Here is a 25,506-nt window from a genome sequence, read left to right as displayed (position 1 = left end):
AAAAATCACGACATCAAAGCAAGTAATCTATCAATTTGTTAAAAAGAATATCCATCCATCTATTTTCTATACCGCTTGTCCTCACTTGGGTCGCGGCTATGCTGGAGCCTATCCCAGCACACTAACATTCATACCTATGGACAATTTAGAGTGGTCAATTATGCATGTTTTTGACCTTTGGCCTTCGGCAAAGGTTTCATTGCGACTTTTTTTACGACTTTATTCTCATAAATTTACGACTTTATTCTCATGAATGTACGTCTTTATTCTTGTAAATTGATGACTTTTTTTCATAAATATATGGCTTTATTCTCATAAATTTACGACTTTATTCTGGTAAATTTACGACTTTTTTTGGTAAATTTACGACTTTTTTGTCATAAATTTATGACTTTATTTTCGTAAATTTATGACTTTATTTTTGTAAATTTATGACTTTATTCTCGGAAATTTACGACTTTATTCTCGAAATCTCCAACTGTTTGAATGTTCTGTTGTAACAGGCATTGCCTGAGACAGCTACAGTATGAAAAAGGGGGACTGATGTCACGTTCGGCCTTTAGCAAAGGTTTCATTACGACTTTTTTTTCTCATAAATTGACAACTTTATTCTCATAAATTTACAACTTTATTCTCGTAAATTTACAACTTTATTCTCATAAATTTATGACTTTATTCTCATAAATGTATGACTTTATTCTTATAAATTTATGACTTTATTCCCGTAAATTTTAATCTTATGACTTAATTCTCGTAAATTACAGTATATTCGTATTCCCGTAACTTATGAATTGTTTTCTTTTCACTGTGACTCTAATCATCCTTTGCAGTATTCTGTCCGTGTTAATATTGTTTCATGTTAATTTGTGTTATTTTTCAAATAATATGCCGCGGATCAACAAAAAAACAAACTGCAGTTCGCACAGTGGGCCCCGAGGCGGAGTTTGGACCCGTCCGCATTGTGAGAAGCTTACAAGGAAAAGGAGGAGGAGTTTTGGAGCGCCTCGTCATCCTCAATGAAACTTCCATCGACCGTCCAGAAGATGGACATCTCGTTGTCCTCTTGTAAGCCCATCAAGGCCAGACACTTCAGCTCCTTCCTGGCACCTGTGAAGTCATCATTCACATGGAATTATACTTGCAATAAAACTGAACCGAGCACAGCAGAGTGAATAATTCTGTGTGTGCTTCCGCTGAACTTGCCCACTTCCACGGCAATCACTTCCTGTGCAAGGACGACCTGCGGCACAGTCAGAACTGTCTCTGCCAACAACAGGGGGGTCAGAGAGGGTTAAAATGCAACATTGACCGCATCTATTCCCAGTAACTGCACTGGTGAAAACCCAAGTCTTGTGGGAGTGAGCGCTCGTGCGTTTTTACATGTCTCTGCTTGGTGACGGCATTGTGACAAGTTCACGTCAAGTCTTGATATCCATGAGGTCAAATTGAAAATCAGTTGTCAACAGCACACAGAGTAAAGCAAAGGATGATTTCACACGGAAACATGAAGTTAGGTGCTAAAGTTAAGTTCCAAAAATGACAACGCTATTTTGTTTTGTTTGTTTTTCTTCATATTACAATAAGGATGTCCGGTATTGGCTTTTTTGCTGAAAACCGATATGCCGACACTGTGCAACTGTCAATTTCTGATTCAGATATCAACCCATACCGACATGTGTAACATCACGTGTTTTTTTTCTTGAGTATAATTCTTGTAAAGTAACAATACTCTTAAAGGAGTACAGTTATTTTGCTCTTCTATGAGTAGATAATTAAGTATTACATGTATTAAATATTCATTTGTGGTTATTGTGCCTTGATTTATGTTATTTTTGGAAAGATTTCATTTATTTTATCATTTTTTTTATGCCAGTATCAGCTCGAAAATTATCAGTGGCCGATAATATGAGACACCCCTAATTACAGCGATACAATTACAAAAATATCATATCTTTTTTATTTGATGTTCCGACTTACGTGAACTTTCTTCTTGTAATTATTGCTTTATTCCAAAAACATTTTGACTTTATTCATCGCAGCATTAGACCTTTTTTCCGCAACCAGGAAAATGTATACGTTTATTTTTTAAACGGCCCCCAGGCCACACTGTGGACAACCCTGTTGTAAGCAGCCTTTTTCATATGCCACAATGTTTTACTTCCTGTTGTGTACAGTACTTCCTGTGGTGGCTATTGTCTCATCAACGTCACATTACTGACACCTAGTGACCAATGTGGAATACTACATATCACCAATCAAAAATCACTCCACACTCTGTACTGTTCCTTAGTATTTCCATATCTAACGTATTGTGTGGAGATATGGGGAAATAACTACAAAAGTAATCTTCACTCACTCACTGTACTGCAAAAAAGATCTGTGAGGATCATTCATAATGCCAAGTATAGAGAACATACAAACCCTTTATTTTTAAAATCACAGATATTAAAATTCGCAGATTTAGTACACTTTCAAACCGCTAGAATAATGTATAAAGTTAATAATAACTCGTTACCCAAAAATCTAATCAAGTATTTCTCAATCAGAGAGGAGAAATATGATCTTAGAGGAAAATTAAACCTAAAACATTTATATGCGAGAACAACGCTGAAAACCCATAGCATTTCCGTGTGTGGAATTAAATTATGGAACGGATTGAGTAAAGAACTCAAACAATGTACAGAGATGAGCAAATTCAAAAAACAATACAAGCAGTTGATGTTTGCCAAATACAAGGCAGAAGAGTCCTGATTGTTCTGTCAGGTTTGTTATTTTATTTTATTTATTTATTTTTTTATTTTCTATTTTATTTTATTTTATTTTATTTTTTTATTTATTTAATTAAATTTTATTTGTTATTTATTTATTTCTATTTATTTATTATTATTTTTTTTTTATAATTTTCTTTGTTGTGTTTAAAAAAAAAAAAAAAAAAAAAAAAAGCTTTGTTCTTATTTATTTATTTATTTATTTAGTATTGTCATCATATTATCATTATTATGAATGTTCTCTCTTTTTTTGGGGGGACGGTTATCTCACCGTTATCTATTATGTGTTATCCTGACTATCACTGAAAACATGACATGGAATCCAGGAAGTGAACTACATGTACTGTACTAGATGTAGAATGGATGGGGGGTAGGATTAAATAAGCTTTGCTTCTTCCTACTCCTTTTGGACATGTGGAACTGTCAAAAAATGATTCACGAGATGTATTCCATTGTAACCTTCATGTTCAAATAAACTAAACCAAACCAAACCAAACCACAACTTGGAATGCATCTTCTGAACACCTTATATTTGTATTTTACATCATGTCCCCATTTTAATACTTGAAAATGCTTCATTTAGGCCTAAAATAGATCAAACCTGCTTAAATATGCGTATTTTTGGACTAATCAACCACAACCACGAAACAGCGAGGATTTATCCATGAATATATTTTTGAAATAGTGCTTTATAAGAGTAAACAGCTTCCACTAGTGAGGGGAGTAAAGAGTGTGCACTGTACTGCATGTGTTTAACATGTGAAATTATTTACAAATGAATCCATAGAAAATAAAATAGAGATATTAAAGAATAACGCAGACTATGGACTTCCCCATCCTTCAGTTTTTCTGTATGCGGCCCCTCCCTGGATAAGTTTGGACGCCACTGGACTACGCCATGACTCATATGGTGGATAAATGATATCACACTTTCAGGTTCTCAGCCTTCTTCTTCTTCTACATACCTTATGAACGCCAACAAGGACAAATGATAAAGCTATTGTTCAATAAATACCTCTTCAAACAGAGCTTTAGCTCTTTTTGTAACGGCGTGAGAACGTGCAGGTACAAATGAAAGTTATTTTTAAAAATGGTGATGGGAGAGAGGACACACCGTTGCTTATCTGCAGCTGGATGCTGCGTGCGGATATGTACTTCCTGCCACGGAGTCTGACCTCCACCAGGCAGGTGTATTTCCCAGCATCCTCCTGCGTGGCCTCAGGCAGCCTCAGGAAACCTCTCTCGGTCACAGTGACGGGTGCGCCCTCACGCTGCACTCCACGGCAGTCCTGCACACACACAGAGAGGAGGACTGCATAGACCACACGGTGTCCGACGCAAGGCCTGTGGGCACCCCTGCTGACCGTAAACAAAGAACATGACCGCCTTTGACCTTGAAGCTTTTCTTCACACCTTGAGCCATCGTATGTTTCGTGTCCGGTTGTGTCTCAGGACGTCCTCCTGCATGCAGGGGAGACTTTGGGTGACCCCCACGGGGATACGCCTCACATCAGCCACTGGGGGACAAATCCCACTGGACACAAAAACTCCAAAGTCCATCCTTCTTTGTCCACTCTGGTCCCTTCAGAAGGGACAGACAGTCAGAGAGCTGCAATCACCCGTCACGCAGGTGTTTTCATACCCGGTCTCACAGCTGTAGGTTCCGTTATGGGATGCCTGGACAGGTAGAAACCACAGCAGCCTGTCTCTGACTTCCACTCCAGGGGGCAGAGCCGGGTTTGCCCCCCCTCTGGTCCATGTTACATTGCTGTGAACATCTCCGATGGAACACTTGAGGAGGAGGAGGTGGCCTGCGCTGGCGTGGTAGGTGTCTAGCGCCGGCTTGTGGCCTGGATGAGGTGATGCAACAGGAGAACAAGACACTGAAACTTCAAAGATGACGCCAGGCGAAGCAGCTCCAGAGCTGCATCAAAATGTAACAAATTCCTCCTTTGCCCCTGTCTCACCCTTCGACTGTCGCTTTGCGACGAGCGACACAACAGCTTTTGAATAATGCTGCCCACCGACTAAGAAACGGCAACACAAAGGCAGCCATCATTCCTGCCATAATCGATATTTGTGACCCATATACTCTTTAGTGTGGCCTCATTCAGGTCAGGCACTTCCTGGAACACTCAAGGTGTTTCTTTTTTTGCTCATAAGTGAAAACGTCAAGCCGCGGAACTGACCTGCTAACCTTGTTACCTCCACTAAAAAGGTTTGTTTACCTGTGTGAGACTTCCTGTGTCATGTGACACAGTACAATCATTTTAGTTGGTCAAAGAGGAGCACAGCAAAACGCTGGCACGTTCAAGATTCAAGAGATTCAAGAGAGTTTTATTGTCATGTGCATAGTAAAACAGCAGTTATACCATGCAATGAAAATCTTATTCTGTTCATTCTCCCAAGAAAAGAAAGAAAACAAATGAAAGAATAAGAACATAAGAAACATAAACACATAAACATATATACCAATAAATTAAGCAACAACAACAGTAGAGACATTAATACAAGTAAATAATACAAATAAATAAATAAATAAATAAAGTGCTATGAGTGTGTGCGTGTGTTGCGTGCGGCGTGTGCGAGTGCTTCGTTGAGGAGCCTGATGGCCTGTGGGTAAAAGCTGTTTGCCAGCCTTGTGGTCCTGGACTTCAAACTCCTGTAGCGTCTGCCTGACGGTAGGAGTGTGAATAATGAGTGTTGTGGATGTGTGCTGTCCTTGATGAGGTTGTGTGTTCTTCGTAGGACTCTAGTTTTATAAATGTCTTGCAGTGAGGGGAGGGCTGCCCCAACAATGTTCTGTGAGGTCTTGATCACCCGCTGGAGTGCCTTCCTATCACGTGTTGTACAGTTACCGTACCAAACAGTGATGGAGGCGGTAAGGACACTTTCCATAGTGCATCTGTAGAAGCAACTCAGGATTGTGGTGGACATGCCAAATTTCCTCAGTCTTCTCAGGAAGTACAGTCTCCTTTGGGACTTCTTCAGAATTTGTTGGGTGTTGTGAGACCAGGTGAGGTCCTCGCTGATGTGTGTGCCAAGGAACTTGAAGGTTTTCACCCTCTCCACCTCAGTCTCATCAATAAACAGGGGTCTATGCGGCTCCTTTTCCCTTGTTCTTGGGTCGATGATCATCTCTTTAGTCTTATCTGTATTGAGAAGGAGATTGTTATCACGACACCAAGCTATGAGGTCCGCCACCTCTCTTCTGTATGATGTTTCAACACCACCAGTGATCAGTCCGATGACTGTAGTGTCATCCGCAAATTTAATGATGCTGGTGTTGTTCTGGGAGGCCACGCAATCGTAGGTGAAGAGCGTGTAGAGGAGTGGACTCAGCACACACCCCTGTGGAGTCCCAGTGCTCACAATTCTTGAGCTGGATGTGCGATTGTGGACTCTGACTGACTGGGGCCTGCCTGTGAGAAAGTTAAACACCCAGTTACAGAGGGAGGGAGACAGGCCAAGTGTGAGGAGCTTATTTGTGAGTTTGTGGGGGCAGACTGTATTAAAAGCAGAGCTATAGTCTATAAATAGCATTCTGACATATGTGTCCTGGCCCTGTAGGTGAGAAAGGGCTGTGTGGATGGCAGTGTTGACTGCATCATCCGTGGACCGGTTCTGGCGATATGCAAACTGTAGAGGGTCCACAGTTGCCGGGATGCTCTTTTTGATGTGGGTCATGACTATTCTTTCAAAGCACTTCATAACAATAGGAGTGAGTGCTATAGGGCGATAGTCATTCAAGCAGGTCACGTTGCTCTTCTTGGGTACGGGCACTATGGTGGTGGACTTAAAGCAGGTCGGTACAGATGCTTGTGCAAGCGACAGGTTAAATATGTCAGCAAGCACATCAGCTAGCTCTGATGAGCAAACCCGAAGTGCACGTCCTGGGATGTTGTCTGGCCCTGCTGCTTTTCGTGGGTTTGTTTTGTTTAGAACCCTGCGCACATCAGCTGATGTCACCATGAGAGGTGAGTCCTGTGTGCTCCCCAGGTTCAGCCACCCTCTCTGCTCATCAGGAGTTTGGGTGTCAAAGCGGGCATAGAACTCATTCAGCTCATCAGGAAGTGTGGTATGGCTGGACGTGGCTAAGCTACTCTGCTGTCGATAGTCTGTGATGTGCTGGAACCCCGCCCACATGCGCCGAGGGTCTGAGGTGGAATAGTAGCCCTCCAGCTTCTGTCTGTACTGTCTTTTGGCCTCCCGTATGGACCTCCTCAGGTCATATCTGGCCTTTTTGTAGTCATCAGCGGTGCCCATGACAAATGCAGTCGAACGAGCACGTAGCTTAGCCCTTACATCACAGTTCATCCACTGTTTTTGGTTAGGGTATTTTCGTTGATAGCAGTCATAAAACCACAATCAGCATTTCAACTCTCACACAAAGATAATAATGTACACAGTACTCCTGTCATTTACAAGATCTTTGACTAGCATTTTTGGAGTGCTTTCTTGAAATAAAATAAAATAAAAAAATACAGTGGGCAACTCCCGTTATATAGAGGATCTTTGACTAGGATTTTTTTTTTGGGGATAGGTTTGTAATAACAGCAGAGCGCTCCTGAAATTTGGACAATCTTTGACAAGCATTTTTGGCAGTAGATCCTTCAGAAAACAGCAGCGCACTCACGTTATATAGACGATCTTTGACGAGTGTTTTTTGGCAGTAGGTCCTTTAAAAACTGGCAGCTACTCCTGTCATACAGAATATCTTTGATGAGTGTTTTTTGAGAAATTTCTTGGGGGGGGAAAAAGAGCGCACGGTGGTTAGCACGTGGTTAGCACGTTGGCCAACACAGTAACAGCTTGGAGATCGGGAAGACCTGGGTTCGATTCTCCCCTGGGCATTTCTGTGTGGAGTTTGCATGTTCTCCCCGTGTGTGTGTGGGTTTTCTCCGGGTACTCCGGTTTCCTCCCACATTCCAAAAACATGCATGTTAGGTTCATTGGTGACTCTAAATTGTCCATAGGTATGAATGTGAGTGTGAATGCTTGTTTGTCTATATGTGCCCTGCCATTGGCTGGCGACCAGTCCAGAGTCTTAATGAGGAAGAAGCGGTGTAGAAAATGGATGGGAAAAAAGAGCAGAGTGCGCTTGTCATTTAAAGATCTTTGACTAGCATTTGTTTTGCAGTGGGCTCTTCAAAAACAGCAGAGAGCTCCTGTCATAAAGAAGATCTTTTTGCTGTAGTTACTTAAAAAACAGCAGAACACTCCTGTCATGTAATATAGAGGATCTTTGACAAGCATTTTTTTACAGTTCGTTCTTGAAAAATAGGATGATGCTCCTGTCATCTTTGATGAGCATTTTTGACAGTCCTTAAACAGCGGAGCACTCCTGTCATATAGAGGATCTTTGACTAGTCTTTTGGGCAGTAGGTCCTTAAATAACAGCAGCGTGCTCCTGTCATTTAGAAGATCTTTGACAAGCATTTTTGTAGTACTTTCTTAAAAAAAGTGCTCATTATATAGAGGAACTTTGACTATGATATGTATTAATTTATTTTGCTGTAGGTTTGTAAAAACAGCACAGTGCTCCTGATATCTGGAGGCTCTTGGCAGTGAGTGGGTCCTTCTGTCATATAGAAGATCTTTGATAAGTGTTTTTTGGAAACTTTTTTTTTTAATATAGAGGATCTTTGACAAGCATTTTTGACAGTTTGTTCTTTAAAAGTAGGATGATACTCCTGTCATCTTTGATGAGAATTTTCAACAATCCTTAAAAACAGCAGAGTGCTCCTGTCATAAAGAAGATCTTTGACGAGCATTGTTTGGTAGCAGGGCTGTAAAAGCAGCAGAGTGCTCTTGTATAGAGGATCTTTGACTCGTGTTTTTTGCAGTAGGCCCTTCAAAAACAGCAGCATGCTCCTGTCATATACCTGTAGAAGATCTTTAATGAGTGTTTTTCTAGAACTTTCCTGTGATATAGAGGATCTTTGAAAAGCATTTTTGAAAGTATGTTCTTTAAAAATAGCATGATGGCCTTGTCATCTTTGCTGAGCATTTTTGACAGTGCTTAAAAACAGCAGAGCACTCCTGTTATATCAAGGATCTTTGACAAGCATTTTTTTACAATAAGATTGTACAGCAGAGCACTCCTGTCATATAGAGGATCTTTGACAAGCATTTTTTTTTTTTACAGTAAGATTGTATAAACCGCAGTGCACTGCTGTCATATAGAGGATCTTTGACAAGCTTTTTTTAACAGTAGGATTGTATAAACGGCAGAGGACTCCTGTCATATGGAGGATCATATGGAGGATCTTTGACAAGTTTTTTTTTTCAGTAGAATTGTATATACAACACACCACTCATGTCATATAGAGGATCTTTGGCCAGCATTTTTTACAGTAAGATTGAATAAACAGCAGAACACTCCTGTCATATACAGGATCTTTGACAAGCAGAAAGAAAAAATAATTTCCACGATGTTTTCTTTTGAAAAGTGGCCGGGTTCTCTCTGTTACTTCCATCTCACTTGACGCATGTCCATTGTGCGTGTGCTAACTTTATCTCATGCCGCACAGATAGACTACTACTGTATTTTTACCATTTTTCTTTCACCTCATCTTTGGTGTCAAATGCTGATACTATGTGGGAATGCATGAAGGTAAGTTTGCTGACTTATTGAGTGCTAATGTGCACATTTATCTCAAGTGAATTCATGCTAGCCTTTTACCTCTGGAAGTCTCTCTGGAAAAACTCCAGAGATAAGATAAATTAGATCGCTATCATGTACAAACCCCAACCCCCCAACCCACCCCACCGGTCCGCGGGAGATTTGTGGGAACACAAGCCGGTCCGTGGGTCAAAAAAGGTTGGGAGGTTGGGGACCACTGATGTACTGTAGAGGATCTTTGGCTATCATTTTTTGGCAGTAGCTCTTTAAAAACAACAGAGCACTCCTGTCAGATAGAAGATCTTTGACTAGTGTTTTGGGCGGTAGGTCCTCAAAAAAAGATCATCAAGATCTTTGATGAGCGTTTTTGCAGTACTTCAACAGAGCGCTCCTGACAGTACAGGATCTTCGACTCGTGTTTGGGCCAGCACTTTCTTCAGCAAAAATCAGCAAAGTGCTATGACATTTGTTTCACAAGTCCTTTAAAAAACAGTGCTCTGCCCTGTCAAATAAAGGATCTTTGACAAATATTTTAAAAGGTGATCCTTACATACAGTGTGTAAGTATGTTAAATGTCAGTACTCACCGTGTGTGACCGCCACAAAGAGCAGCGTCGCGAGCACGCGCGCACACGCTGCCAACAACGCCACGGTTGCCGTCATGGCCCTGGTGTTTGTAGGGCAGCGGTTTTAGTCTGCTGCTCATGCCAGAGACGGAAGTGAGAATGAGAAGTGACAAAAAACACACAAGATACGTTTAGGAATTTTTTTGACAGTGGACTACTATGATTGTACTATACAGTCTACATCTATACAGTCATACATCATACGTCAGGGATGGACGAGGACAGTAACAGCACTATACGAAACAATATCCCTGAATACATAAATGAGAGTGAAATCATTTATGCTGGGGTCTCTGGTGAGAACATGTCCACAGGAGATCACAAACCTGCCCATGAAAAGCAGACTAATAATGTGGAATAGTAAAAGTCTGCATGCAATCAGAACTTTGACTAGTTGACTAAAGTATGGAAATCAATAACATAACCGTCTGCTTTTATTGTGTTATTGTAACAGACGTGTTTTAGTCATTGTAACTATCAAGGACCATCAACACTGACTTTCATGGCGCAAATTTGACTGTGGGCACTGAAACAGGAGCATGTTGACACTTTAAACACTTGAACTCTGCAGGTGACATGATGGGGGGGGCATTGTAGGTAGAAATGATTACCAAATGTAAACACTTGAAATATATGATGAAAATCATATGAATGATAACACGTGTGTCAAATACAGTACATCCTGGTGGCCAACTGTGATGAATTATTGCGATGAATGATCAATCATATAAATGATTAAACAAAGTGATGAATTATTGCGATGAATAATCAATCATATAAATGATAAAAGAAACTGATGAATTATTGCTATGAATAATCAATCATATAAATGATAAAAGAAACCGATGAATTATTGCTATGAATGATCAATCATATAAATGATAAAACAAAGCGATGAATTATTGTGATAAATAATCAATCATATAAATGATAAAAGAAACCGATGAATTATTGCTATGAATAATCAATCATATAAATGATAAAACAAAGCGATGAATTATTGTGATAAATAATCAATCATATAAATGATAAAAGAAACCGATGAATTATTGCTATAAATGCTAAATAATATAAACGAGGAGACGTGTGTTAATCCAGATGACAAACTGTCGTGAATTATTGCTAGAAATAATAATATAAATAACACAGAATGTAATTAATTGTTGCTATGAATAATCAATAATATGAATGACAACATGTTTTAAATACATCCAGATGAATCACTGCTACATGTAATCAATAGTATCAATGATTACACCAAATGTAATTCCTGATTGCTATAGAAACAATGACTCATAGAAATGATAAGACCAACTGTAGTGAGCCATTACTATAAATGATCATCACTGCTTACCTGTCAGATCTCGTCGCTTCTCGCCTCTTCTTCTTCTTCTGTATACGTTTTAAAAAGCGCTCGAGACCTTTTCAAAGAACTTCACCGCAACTATGAGACGCTGACTTGAAGCGGTGAAGTGTAAATCCCCTCCTCATCGTGTTTGTAGGCCACGCCGTGTGGTGTTTCAAACGTGTGCTGCACCGTATCCACGCAGTGGAAACTCCAGTTGTGCTCATTTCAAAACGCATTTTACAGCACATGCGGTAGAATGAATTCATCTGTTCCAGGGTCAAGCTGTGGCCTGTGCTAACTGTGCAGGCGACGTCTGAAGTCACGCTGTAGCAGCCCCGACTGTCATATGTGCTCAGCTATTTGAACAAAACATCCGCGTCTAAATGACAAAGCCAATTAGTGTCATATCTTTAATAATCTACCCAATTTATTTTTACAACATTGGAATTTGGTGGCTTCACTCCATCACAGTTATTCCAAATCATATTCATAAATTATGCTTTTTGTGGTTGAATAGGGCCTAAAAAGATGCATTTTGGAGCACGTTTTCCCCTAAATTATGCATTTAAGCATAAAAATAGCTAAATGAACTAAACTACAACTATAAGACAGTCTTACAGAGTCAGGGCAATTTGGCATGCGTGTTTTAGAAAGAACTATTTATGCCACAATCTATGAAAAGAATGCATTGTAAATATCAATACCACTATTCACAGTTAAATGACGTTTCCTTGCATTCTCAGCTGCTCGGGAGCCTGACCGCTGCCCCCACCACGTGGCCTCTGTGAGGAATCCACATGAACACAATATCAGCTCAGTGTTGTGACAGTGTGCGTCTTTGCATGCACAATTTGTTTTTTTAAGGTCCGTTACCTGGAATCTCTGCCTTCCTCTGTGCTCCCTCTCCTTCTCTGTGGTCACCTGATCACTTAGCGAACGTTCAAATGGTAACAGCCCGATTAGAAGTGACGTCACAGCAGAAGTGAAGGAAATACATTCAGGAATTTCCCATAGATGTCAAGATTCACGACATGAAGTCGCTCTACACTTCTCTCTGGTACGTAGTGTCACGTGAAGGAGCGTCTGTCATCACCATGGTTACCGCTGCGACCGCATCAGAAACTCCGCTGCATTCCGGTTTTAGAAATGCCTGGTAGCAAATAGTGAACATTGTAGAGAAAGCGGGTTGGGCAGTACCGAGCGTTCAGCGGCAGGGTTACATTCCCGGATGATTACGCATGCTACTGTTTTGCTGGCAAATGATATCAAGAAAGAAAATCAAGATATTAATGCAAGATAATGCATATTTTTATTAAATCGGAGTGCTGTGGTTATATTGGCTGGATCTGATTTTTTTATTCCCCCGTACAAATGCTTGGTGAGACACACAAGCACCAGACTTGATCGCCGGAAGCACAGGCTTTCATGGCAGGTTTGAATGATCTCACAACAGGCATAAAAATCCCCAACACGGACTACTGTTGCGTCTGTAACCCACGCCAAGCTGAAAGTCAAGCTTGAACACCCCACGTCACTTCCTGTCCGCCCCTCACTCAGCTCCCTTAAAACCGGAACGCATTTACAGCAACACACACGAGCACGAGTCTAATTTCTGTCTTATACAGTATGTCTTATTTTCTGCAATAATGTCTACGACATTGGGTAATAGGAGTTCAACGTTGACTATAGGGCTGTTATTTCATGTCTAGAGGGCTCTAATAGCGTTAAAAGTCGTAAACAGGTTTTCTATGCTCTAACTATGAAAATATTCCATTTCTAAACTAGAAAAGCACTCGGAGAGCACAGACCCCCGCCAAGGGCCACAGTTCCCCCATATTGTGCTATGCAGCATAAATATTAGTCCTGCATTTCCTTTATCTACCAGTGGCGAGCCGGGTTTGCTGCAAGACTGCAAGTGAAGCTCAGCTTCCCCTACAACGGCCAACAAAGCGGTGAACTAAACAGGGATGTGCTGCTGTGTGTGCAAGTCATTGACTGAATGTGGCTGAATACCTTCATCCTTTGTTCACAATCAGCTACTTATCACAGGTACCTGTAGACATTTACTGTGGACACCGTAATGTTAGTATTTACCCTACAAGGCTGCCGTAGGTCCACGCACGCGTAGAACGCAGGCGACTGGCTCATGGCTAGCAACATGATGTTCCTGTATGTGTCTCACTGACCACAATTGACATAAAAAGGCAAGTTGACTTACACCGCCGTTTTATTGTGCGGCAGCACAAAACAGGAACTGACACGATTTCCTTCTCATTCATCCACGCCACGGCGCTTTTACACAGTTGCCTGACTTGGAAGAGACAGCGTAGAGTGGGTTGTTCCACTGCATTGGACGCTCAACGTCTATGGGGGTCTATGGGGGTCTATGGGGGTCTATGGGGGTGTATGGGGTCTATGGGGGTCAATGGGGGTCTATGGGGGTGTATGGGGGTCAATGGGGGTCTATGGGGGTCAATGGGGGTCTATGGGGGTCTATGGGCAGTGGGCTGGCCGGAGGCTCGGCTTCTGCGTGATGATTGGATGATGTGCCCTTTTTGAATGACAGTGACATGAGCGACTCCGCGATGTTCAAGTAAAGTTTTTCATTCCGTGGATGTTTCTCTTTGATATTTTGCAGAACCTGTTGGAATCTTGTCCTGTATTTTTTTTCCAAGTGCTCTGACCATTTTTGTGGAGTTATATGCACAAATGCCAAAAATGGTCCTGTCTCGCAACGGTAAAGAATCCTTTTAAAAAATTCTTGGATCCAGACGGTGATCCGGACCACCCTCCCAAAAAATGATATAAATATCCCATTGACGACAATTCCTGACAATTTCATCCAAATCAATTCAGAGCTTTCCAAGTTATTTTGAACACAAACAAACGAGCAGATAAACGCCGGCAAAAACAGAACCTCCGCGCTGCGCTTGCACTTTGCGCTGCGCTTGGCGGGTAATAAGGAATCCTATTTTGGGGAACTTCCCTCATCACGGTTGGGTCTGGAACCACTTACCTGTGATAAACAAGGCTTTTATTCATTGAAGAAATGCTACAATATGCTGCGATGTGTGACGCAGTCGTTTTTTTCTTCCTTTCAGGGTCTTTTTTTGAAAGTGTCCCCTTCCAGTGAGTGCATGGCTGTTATGGAGCGAGCCAGCGTCATGCAGCAGAAGACGTGAGGAAAGCACACAGCTGTAGTGTTTCACATGTCCGCTTTATGACAGCAAACCTTGGTAGCAAAACAACATGGATGGAAGCCTACATGTTCTGTTTACGTATCTTATCAAATTACATGTGAATGTTGTTGCATTGCTGTTCCCCCCCCCTCCATATTTTTCAGTGGAGGAACATTGCAAATTGGCTCTTTCTCCATAATTCCAACGCTTCCAAAGCTTAAAAACCCTGCTACATTCAATTCAAGAACCCAAACCACTTTTTGGTCTATCCACACTGGCCGTCAGTCTGTTGTCAGGCTAACCAATGAGCTAACAGGCTAACCGGTGAGCCACCAATCAGCACACGTAAAAGCAGCGCTTGTCTCTGAGTCGTCAAACCTTCAGCAAGGCGGTTCTGTCAGGGGCCGCCCCCCCGGTGCCCTTCACCGGCATGTGATAACGCATCTCCTTCCAAAACCTGGAGGAAGGGGACAGCAAGGGTGACATGTCCTCTTTGTCTTGTGTGGTCACACATGTCCTGAAGGAGGACTTCCTCCTGGTCCTCTGGTTCTTCCACCAGCACACGGCGCCCTGCTTCCTCCTCAGGTGACGCAGCGACTCTGGGAAGACAGCCAGCTGGGCCGGGCTTACCTCTTCCAGCTCCACCAGAACCACCTGATGGAAGATGGAATAACGGAACTAATTGTAATAACCTCAGCTCCCTGGAGGAGGTAAGAAACACGCGTTGTGGTCAGGTGCTCACCTTGAGCGTTCCCTCCAGCAGCGCTCTGTGCATTGCCGTCACACACTCGTGCTGACGTCGAGGGTCCGAGCAGACGCTGATGTTGTTATTGTTGTTGTTGTTGCTGCACATGAAGGAGGAGGCGCTGTAGAGCAGCAGGAGGCGGCGGCTGGCTAGCATGTTGTCCTGCACCGAGTCCACCATGGCTGCAGGGGGCAGCAAATACACCAGGAAGAGATCACGCTCAGCCATGTTGTTTTCCAAAGTGGACTATTTCCTACAATACTGTCCTCCTTGATGGGGACACTTACCCTGCCCGGGCAGGGAGTCGCGGCCCGCGATGAAGAGTTTGTAACCGCAAGCTTTTTCCAGCACTTGAGGAAGGATGTGAAGGGCAAACGTGCACGCCTCGTCGCTGAAGTCCTCCTCGCAGTTCAGTGGGTACGTGACGTAGGCATCGAACAGCTTCCCGTCACAATCTGACATTCAAAAAGAAATCTACTCAAGAAAACCACTCAACCGCATTACTTAGCGTACTCGTGTTAGCTTAGATGTCGCGGCATTGCGTAGCGTGCTCATGTTAGCTGCAGTGTGGTATGTCTAGCCGCATTACTTGGCGTGCTCATGTTAGCTGCAGTGTGGTATTTCTAGCCGCATTACTTAGCGTGCTCGTGTTAGGTTGGTTCTAGCCGCATTACTTAGCGTGCTCGTGTTAGCTGCAGTGTGGTATTTCTAGCCGCATTACTTAGCGTGCTCGTGTTAGCTGGAGTGTGGTAGCTCGTTTTTTTCGCAGCCCTAGTCGGAAGTGGCACATTTCCTACGAGCTAAAGCACTGCTGAAGACGTGCTACGTGTGCTTACCCTCATTTGCATACAGGACAGGAAAGAACATCCGGAAGCACAACACGATGTCAATCTTGAAGAGGAAGTAGACGACAGCCGTAGCGATGACGAGCGCCGTGACGCCGCTGAGAGCACAGCTGATGGGGACAATGGGGGACGGCTCTGGGGGACACAATACTGGACGTGTAAAATTGGCACTAGAAGAGGGCATGCCTGGGCATCATGCGTCACGGCTCACCTTGCGGCAACACAGCAAAGTGACCCTCAGGGAGGCCCCGCCCACTGTACGCTCGACAGGTGTAGTTAATGAGGAAGTCTTCCTCCTTCAGGTGACCAATGGTGAGCAGTCGCTCCAGCCAGACGCCTTTACTGGGACCGCTTTCTGTCCACACGCTAACCAGCACACAAGGACAGAAGAGGACATCAATGGAGGACATCTTCTTGCTTTTCGTCTCTTTTGCCATTCTCTGTCCACCAATCAACACACTGCACCGTGTCTAGCACCGCCCCCTTGGAAGGGTGCCAAAAAGTGCTCCAGTCACGTTATCTTGCCAGCGGAAACGTTGTCCTGCTTCCTAAATGGACGTGGAACTGACCGCTGTTGTGACGTGGAGACGCGGTCGGAGACGTTGGTGCTGAAGACAAACGTATCGTCGGCCAACCAGAAGATGTCCACCATGGGATCTTCTGGAAGCTTCCCGATGCACGGAACAAATACCTGACACGCCCGCGTCAACCTGGAGCCTGAACACAAACGATGCAACACATTCAACTTTCAAAGAAAAGAAGACAAATGCATCATTTCAATATGATTTCAGTGCTTCAAACGCCATTTGTGATCATATTCATATTCATATTCATATTAAGAATTCCATGGAATGTGTTCCACCAGTTGATGTATTCCATGACCTTGGTCATTGTTTCATTATTTCCATATTTTACGTTCTATTTATTTTTTACATTCTATTTCTTTCAAATAACAATAAGAATGATAATAATGGTCTTTATTACGTGACGATGTAGAGCAAGAATTAATGAAATATAAAGACAAAATAGACCAAAAGAGATCATTCAAATATCAATGAGCTAAAATGGAAAATCATTTCAAATCACTGAATTCATATGCTGAGAAGTTACATGTAAGTTACATGTAAGTTACATGTAAGTTACATGTAAGTTACATGTAAGTTACATATAAGTTACATGTAAGTTACATGTAAGTTACATATAAGTTACATATGAGTTACATGTAAGTCACATATAAGTTACATGTAAGTCACATATAAGTCACATATAAGTTACATATAAGTTACATGTAAGTCACATATAAGTTACATATAAGTTACATATAAGTTACATATAAGTTACATGTAAGTTATATATAAATTACATGCAAGTTACATGTAAGTTACATATAAGTTACATGTAAGTCACATATAAGTTACATATAAGTTACATATAAGTTACATATAAGTTACATGTAAGTTATATATAAATTACATGCAAGTTACATGTAAGTTACATATAAGTTACATGTAAGTTACATATAAGTCACATATAAGTTACATGTAAGTTACATATAAGTTACATATGAGTTACATGTAAGTCACATATAAGTTACATGTAAGTTACATATAAGTTACATATGAGTTACATGTAAGTCACATATAAGTTACATGTAAGTTACATATAAGTTACATGTGAGTTACATGTAAGTTACATGTAAGTTACATGTAAGTTACATATAAGTTACATGTAAGTTACATATAAGTTACATGTAAGTCACATATAAGTTACATATAAGTTACATATAAGTTACATATTACATATAAGTTACATGTAAGTCACATATAAGTCACATATAAGTTACATATAAGTTACATGTAAGTCACATATAAGTTACATGTAAGTTACATATAAGTTACATGTGAGTTACATGTAAGTTACATATAAGTTACATGTAAGTTACATATAAGTTACATGTAAGTCACATATAAGTTACATATAAGTTACATATTACATATAAGTTACATGTAAGTTACATATAAGTTACATATGAGTTACATGTAAGTCACATATAAGTTACATGTAAGTCACATATAAGTCACATATAAGTTACATGTAAGTCACATATAAGTTACATATGAGTTACATGTAAGTCACATATAAGTTACATGTAAGTTACATATAAGTTACATGTGAGTTACATGTAAGTTACATATAAGTTACATGTAAGTTACATATAAGTTACATGTAAGTCACATAAGTTACATGTAAGTTACATATAAGTTACATGTAAGTCACATATAAGTTACATATGAGTTACATGTAAGTCACATATAAGTTACATGTAAGTTACATATAAGTTACATGTAAGTCACATAAGTTACATGTAAGTTACATATAAGTTACATGTAAGTCACATATAAGTTACATATAAGTTACATATAAGTTACATATTACATATAAGTTACATGTAAGTTACATATAACTTACATATTACATGTAAGTTACATGTAAGTTACATATAAGTTACATGTAAGTTACATATAAGTTACATGTAAGTTACATATTACATGTAAGTTACATGTAAGTTACATATAAGTTACATGTAAGTTACATGTAAGTTACATATTACATATAAGTTACATATAAGTTACATATTACATGTAAGTTACATGTAAGTTACATGTAAGTTACATGTAAGTTACATATTACATATAAGTTACATGTAAGTTACATATAAGTTACATATTACATGTAAGTTACATCTAAGTTACACATAAGTTATAAATAAGTTACACATATAAGTTACATGTAAGTTACACATATAAGTTACATATAAGTTACATATCGCATCTCAGCTTTGTGGAAAAGCCTATTGCCCATTTTTGCTGTTTTTTGGGGGGAATTTTCAAATATTTCAACTTTTTTCTTCATAAATTTTCCTTTTTTAGTATTATGACTTTATTGGCATAAAATTAGAACTTTTTCCACAACTTGTTTTTCCAAAAATGACAACTGTATTTTTTCCTTTACACTGTATATTTCCTCTCTATGCCACTAAAATTGGTATTTTTCCTGAGAAAATTCTACATTTATTCTCGTAAAAATGGAAAATTTTCTTCTCGTTAGAACACAACTTTTTTTCTCTTAAAATTTTGGCTTTATTCTCGCAAAATGACAGCTTTTTTCCATTTCTGCTGTTGTTTATTTTTCATTTTCCAACTCTCACAATATCGTGACTTGATTCTCGTAACATGAACCTAACGTTTATTTTAATGTTTGCCAACATTATGCTACTAAAACGACGCCGTTTATCCTCACAATGGTGCAACTTTCAGCTTTCTCTTCATATTTGGACTTTCTTCTTGTAAAATTACTGCTGATTTATTGTTGGGTTTTCTTGTTAAATTCTATTTTTAGAATATCCTGTATGCCAATAAAAAACTAAACAAATGCACTTTGGACACCCCTGACTTCATTCATTTGCGTCATATAATCTTAAGTAACTATGTTTTAATCAATGAACTAATGACAGATTTATATATGTTTCATAACCTTTTAAATTAGAAAAAAAAAGACTTACAGAGGGGTTTTTTGGTACCTAATTTTGCCACACAAATAAAGTCAGATTTTGTGCATGAAGCCAACAAATAAACACGTTAAGTAAATGAATCGGGCATCCATTTTTTAAATGTAACTCATTTAGTGTGTGCGTTATTTTTGTGTATGCAGCAAATAAATACATGAAATGAAATTCCCCATTCACAGAATTCCTAGGTGCATTCCTAGGTGCATTCCTAGGTGCATTCCTAGGTGCATTCCTAGGTGCATTCCTAGGTGCATTCCTAGGTGCAGCCAAGGCGTGAGGGGTTCTGGTTTGGTGGCTGCAGGACTGAGTCTCTGCTTTTTGCAGATGATGTGGTCCTGCTGGCTTCATCGAGCCGTGACCTTCAACTCTCTCGCTGGATCGGTCCGCAGCCGAGTGTGAAGCAGCTGGGATGTCCGTTGTCCTCCAATTAACACCTCCAAGTCCGAGTCCATGGTTCTCGCTGGGAAAATGTGGAATGCCATCTCAGTGTCGGAGATGAGATCCTGCCCCAAGTGGAGGAGTTCAGGTACCTTGGGGTCTTGCTCACGAGTGAGGGAAGGATGGAACGCGAGATCGACAAGCGAACTGGTGCGGCGTCTGCAGTGATGCGGACTCTACATCGGTCTGTTGTGGTGAAGAGAGAGCTGAGCCGAAAGGCAAAGCTCTCAATTTACCGGTCGATCTACGTTCCTACCCTCACCTATGGTCATGAGCTTTGGGTAATGACCGAAAGGACAAGATCGCGGGTACAAGCGGCCGAAATGAGTTTTCTCCGTAGGGTGGCTGGGCTCTCCCTTAGAGATAAGGTGAGAAGCACTGTCATCCGGGAGAAACTCGGAGTAGAAGCATTGCTCCTCCGCATTGAGAGGAGCCAGATGAGGTAGCTTGGGCATCTGGTCAGGATGCCTCCCAGTCACCTCCCTGGGGAGGTGTTCAGGGCACGTCCGACCGGTAGGAGGCCTCGGGGAAGAACCAGGACACGTTGGAGAGACTATGTTTCCCAACTGGCCTGGGAAGGCCTCAGGATCTGCCGGGAGGAGCTGGACGAAGTAGCCGGGGAGAGCGAAGTCTGGGCTTCCCTGCTTAGGCTGCCGCCCCCGCGACCCGATGTCATATAAGCGGAAGATGGTGGATGTATGGATGGACGAAATTCCATTTTTTTTTTAGTTCATTAATTTCGGCACACAAATCAAAAGCTGAATGTAACTAAGGTTGCATAGAATTTGAAATTCAACCAAGCTTTTCATTAAAATGACACTTGTTTAACTTCCTTTTACACGTGACTGTGTTCAAATGTCAAACACTGCCTGACACAAAACAAAGCTTTTATGGTGGCCACAGTTTGACCCTGGAACAGATGATTTCTATTCCCTTATTTCCTTTGACAAAACGAGTTTAGCAAAGTTGGCCTCACCCACGGGTGCCTTGAAGATTTCATTGGCTGGTTTCAAGACCTGTGGCAGGAAGCAGTAATCCTCTGCAAAGAAAGAATCAAATGAAATCATCTGTACCGCCCTCTAGAGGCCGGCAAGCAGAATAATGCTGTAACAACGAGCGCCACGTGAGGGCGCTGCAGGACATTTTGTTGTTGACCACTTTCATTCAAGTCTGTTGTTGTGGTCTCTGACCTTGGACCCAGGCCTCGATGGTCTCCGACACGGACGCTGTCACGCCGCCGAGGGTAAAGGTCAGAGTGCAGGTGTAGGTGTCGTTGTTTTGGGGGTCCACGTCCTGGATCTTCAGTCTGGCCTTGCTGCGGTAGACGTGTCCCTCGGAGCCGTCCTCTATGAGCTCGCAGCCCTGGAGGACAAAGTTCATGTTCATCTTCTCATTCATTCACCAAATCACCAAACGTCCTCCTTCATGTTTCCATGGCAACACACTGACTTTGTACCAGCTGACGGAGGAAGGGACGCGGTAGCTGTCCAGCTTTTCGATGACGTCCGTGAGTGGACAGGACAGGGTGTCCGTCACGCCGATGGTGAGGACCTGAGCGGCTTTGCGAGGCCTCCCGCATTCTCCGTCCGCTGGACGCTCCACCACCATCTTAGTGGACTGCTTGTAGCAGCCGGACGAGGTTCTGTTGGAGCGCAGCATCACGTCACGTCACATGACGTACAGAGAAGCCCCCACACAGCTTTCACATTTGTTGCCTCTCGGATTCACTGCACCTTCCAAGTGTGTTCCATTCATTTTCATGCCAGCCACATTTTATTGGATTCAATCAAAAACTCATTCTAGTCCACTTCAATTCATTTCAGCTAATCCCTTCACACCGAAATCATTCATTCATTCACGTGAAACGATGCCACGTAACGTGTTTAGCGAAAGGCACTCATTTGATTTCAACTCAATATTTCAATTTCAATTTCAGTTGATCCAAAAAGTGTAATTCCGTTCGATTCACTTCATTTAAAATCAAATTCAAACCTATTCAAGTCCACAAGCCTGTTAAAGTGCAGTTTAATGGAGTCATTTATTTCAATTGAAACCAAATTCATTTTAAATGAGTTCCATTCAAATCCATGAAATCAGCTTCCATTCAAAATGATTGCGTTCACATCAATGAATTCAACTGAAATCAATGAAACTGCCTTTTATTCCAAATCATGTACTTCACTTTAAAGCAAATGAATGACATTTATTTCTAATTAAACGAGCTATAAATAATAATAAAATACATTTCATTGACTTATATCGAAATGATTTCGTTCAATTTAAAATAATTAATTTCAAATGAAATTGCGGTCAAATCAACTCCAGTCTATGCAAAAGGATTTAGTTCAACTTAAACCAAACGCATTCAATTCAAAGCACATGACTTCCACGAAACCATTAAAGTGACAATTTGAACCAAATAAATTCAAATCAAATCAGCAACATTCAAAGTGATTTCATTCCAGTTCAACCAAATGCATTCCGTTTCTTTAACATTAAATTGATATTTAAATGGAGTTGCATTCTAAATTCTAATGAATTCTACTGATTTAAAATCCATTAAACCGACTTGTATTCCAAATAATTCTTTACAGCAAATTATTTCTTTTATTTCAAATTAAATTAGCAAAACTAAAATACATTAAATTGACTCAAGTTCCCAAATATTGAAGTTCATTTAGTTTCAATTAAAATCACATTTTAACCAAATAAATGCACTTTATTGAAAGTAAAATGAGCAAATTGAACAAAATGACACCAAAATACATTTGATTGACTTCAAATGAAGGTAATATCAATCCAGCTGACTTGTATTGGAAATGATGGAGTGAAATCAGCCTCAGTGACACACATTGGAAGTGTTTTCGTTCAATGAAATGAGTTGATGCCCGCGTGGTGGAGTACAGCTGTTTCAAGTTCACTTTGGTTAAAGTGACACTTGAACTGAATGGACCGTAGCGACGCTGAAGAAGAATAAAAAAGCATGCGTGACGACGGGGGCAGCGTCTCCTACCTGACCACACACTGGTATTGTCCGTCGTCCTCCAGCGTGACGTTGAGAAGCCACAGGGTCTCTCCCAGCACCACGACCCGACCGCTGACGTTGCTGAGCGGCCGCCGCGCCTCCAGGCGGTACCAGCTGACGTCGTACGGCGTGGCGGTGAAGTCGAAGACGTCGGGAGACACCAGGGTGCAGTTGAGCATGCCCACGTCTCCCGGCACCGTGAAGACCCTCTCGAACTGGAGGCGGTAGTCGGTGCAGTTGTCTGCGGCACAAACACGGATGTCTGCTGCTAGCTCGTTAGTTAGCAAGATAACGCAAAAACTAAGAAACCAACGTCCACCAAACTTTGCAGAGGGTCCGGATAAAGGCGCGGACTGAGGGGTTTATTTTCACTTTTGGCCGTTACGGTCCGCTGGCATTGGGGCCGAGTTGGGCAGGGACCCACCACATCCAGCAGGTGGAGCAGTGGCAGAAAAAAGCTTGCAGTGTGTGGCCTTACAGCCACCTAGAGGCCCGGAGTGGAACAGCACCAAGCAGCACGTCACGTTTAGGATGGTTTAGCCTTGGCGGAGGTCTACGCTCCACTCAGTGACATTCACCTTCGAAGCAAGCGATACCTGGAGGTTGTTGTGTCATTACATACCACAAGCTCTGTTTTGTACTTGAATAATGATTTGGAGTGCATGAGAAAGCGTAAAGGAAAACATGGTTATTTATGCACAAGAATATTGCACAACACGGAAGCAACAGAGCCAATGTTGGAATGGCTGCTGAGTTGCAAAGCACCGTACAACGAGTGTAACACGCGCGACCTTCGCACCAGATGCCGGCGAGCAACATTTTAAAGCGCACGCAGAGCTAGATAAAGCTGCCGAGGGCTGGCCACTTGCGATACTTCAAATGTGGCTACTGCCATTACATCAGGAGGTTGCCTACAGCCGCACCAATGTTTTTGAAACAGCACTAATTGGAGACCACGCACCTGGCGACTAGGAGACTGAGGTCATTGAGTAGAGTCAGGTGTTCCCCGGCGCTACCGGTTTGCCCTTGCCCATGAACACATTATGACGGGACCGTCTGTGGATGGAGCTTGTCATTCCAACTCCGTGCAGTAGGTGGCATCATAACTCTGCTAACACACCTCACACGCACCTGGAACGCTACAGAATAAGAAGACGTAGCAGAAGGGATCAGTGTTGCCAGCCTAGCCACTTCCGTCTCTAGATTTTGTTTTTCAAAAAAGAGACTTGTTCTGGTCTTATCGGACGCTTTTGGAGACTCAAAAGCACGCGTCGCTCGTATCCGGTGCTGCTGAGTCCCTCCGCCCCCTCCCGTCATGCTGGAGACATAAACAAACGAGGGCCCTACGATTGTCACGGAATGGCCCAATGGAAATGTAGTCTTCTGTTAAACACGGAATCTTGCGGAAACGAAGGAAGGTTCGTATGGTGAAATATTTCCCCGGCGGAATCTCCTCACAAACTCTAACGCGCCGCCTTCCCGAACACCCGTGACCTGAAACAGCAGCGAACGTCGCAGTAAAAAGTTACAAACTCATCTCTTACGTAGCCGAAGCTTAGTTTAGCAGAGCATGCTGGTGTGGCCGTGTGTGCGTGTGTGTGTGCGTGTGTGTGTGTGTGTGTGCGTGCATGCGTGCGTGTGTGACTCAGAATGTACGAGTGTTTTAACACCGCGTTGTGTTTTACCGCTGGTTAGTGCAACCGAGCGTTTAAGGATGCCCACCGCTGAGTGAAATACCGGCGAAAGCCACGGTAGCTGGGGGCACTTTTATATCTGCACGTCCAAGCTCGTTTCAAAATAAAATACGGGTGTCATCAAAAATATCTTCCATTAATAACACAACTGAAAAAAACACCGCCATCACAGCCAGCTGACACGTAGTTATCCGTCTTTAGAAACCCCGACGCCCGATCCCAACAACGCATTTAGGCACTTTTTTGCACGACAGGCAAAAAGAGGTGATGATGCAACTCTCCACCAATGCATTTCACTTCCGAGCAATTTTATGCCATTAAAAATGGAACGTGTGCACACACCGTTATCTATTATGTGTTATCCTGACTATCACTGAAAACAGGACATGGAATCCAGGAAGTGAACTACATGTACTGTACTAGATGTAGAATGGATGGGGGGTAGGATTAAATAAGCTTTGCTTCTTCCTACTCCTTTTGGACATGTGGAACTGTCAAAGGATGATTCATGAGATGTATTCCATTGGAACCTTCATGTTCAAATAAACTAAACCAAACCAAACTTAGTTCAGTTCCAAATGTGAAAACTGTAAATAGTTCATGGTGTTATATTTGTAAATAAATGGTTATTTTGATGTAAAACAAC

General features: G+C 41.7%; 1 protein-coding gene across 1 annotated transcript in view; it reads right to left on the bottom strand.

Moving 5' to 3' along the window:
* Positions 1 to 25,506, bottom strand: part of LOC129187250 (uncharacterized) — a 41,895-nt gene that overhangs the window by 14,577 nt on the left and 1,812 nt on the right. The window contains exons 2-17 of the mRNA XM_054786226.1: positions 23,155 to 23,428; positions 21,591 to 21,783; positions 21,332 to 21,503; positions 21,118 to 21,180; positions 16,705 to 16,852; positions 16,347 to 16,501; positions 16,127 to 16,270; positions 15,578 to 15,745; positions 15,288 to 15,472; positions 14,924 to 15,199; positions 9,980 to 10,082; positions 4,411 to 4,618; positions 4,182 to 4,350; positions 3,883 to 4,057; positions 1,204 to 1,263; positions 975 to 1,107 (exon numbers count right to left, since the gene is read on the bottom strand). Of these exons, the coding sequence (XP_054642201.1) occupies positions 975 to 1,107; positions 1,204 to 1,263; positions 3,883 to 4,057; positions 4,182 to 4,350; positions 4,411 to 4,618; positions 9,980 to 10,082; positions 14,924 to 15,199; positions 15,288 to 15,472; positions 15,578 to 15,745; positions 16,127 to 16,270; positions 16,347 to 16,501; positions 16,705 to 16,852; positions 21,118 to 21,180; positions 21,332 to 21,503; positions 21,591 to 21,783; positions 23,155 to 23,428 (2,626 nt within the window). The remainder of the gene's footprint in view (positions 1 to 974; positions 1,108 to 1,203; positions 1,264 to 3,882; positions 4,058 to 4,181; positions 4,351 to 4,410; positions 4,619 to 9,979; positions 10,083 to 14,923; positions 15,200 to 15,287; positions 15,473 to 15,577; positions 15,746 to 16,126; positions 16,271 to 16,346; positions 16,502 to 16,704; positions 16,853 to 21,117; positions 21,181 to 21,331; positions 21,504 to 21,590; positions 21,784 to 23,154; positions 23,429 to 25,506) is intronic.

This window comes from Dunckerocampus dactyliophorus, chromosome 9 (assembly GCF_027744805.1).
Source record: "Dunckerocampus dactyliophorus isolate RoL2022-P2 chromosome 9, RoL_Ddac_1.1, whole genome shotgun sequence".
Lineage (NCBI taxonomy): Eukaryota > Metazoa > Chordata > Actinopteri > Syngnathiformes > Syngnathidae > Dunckerocampus > Dunckerocampus dactyliophorus.
This window is presented reverse-complemented; position numbering and strand designations above follow the sequence as displayed.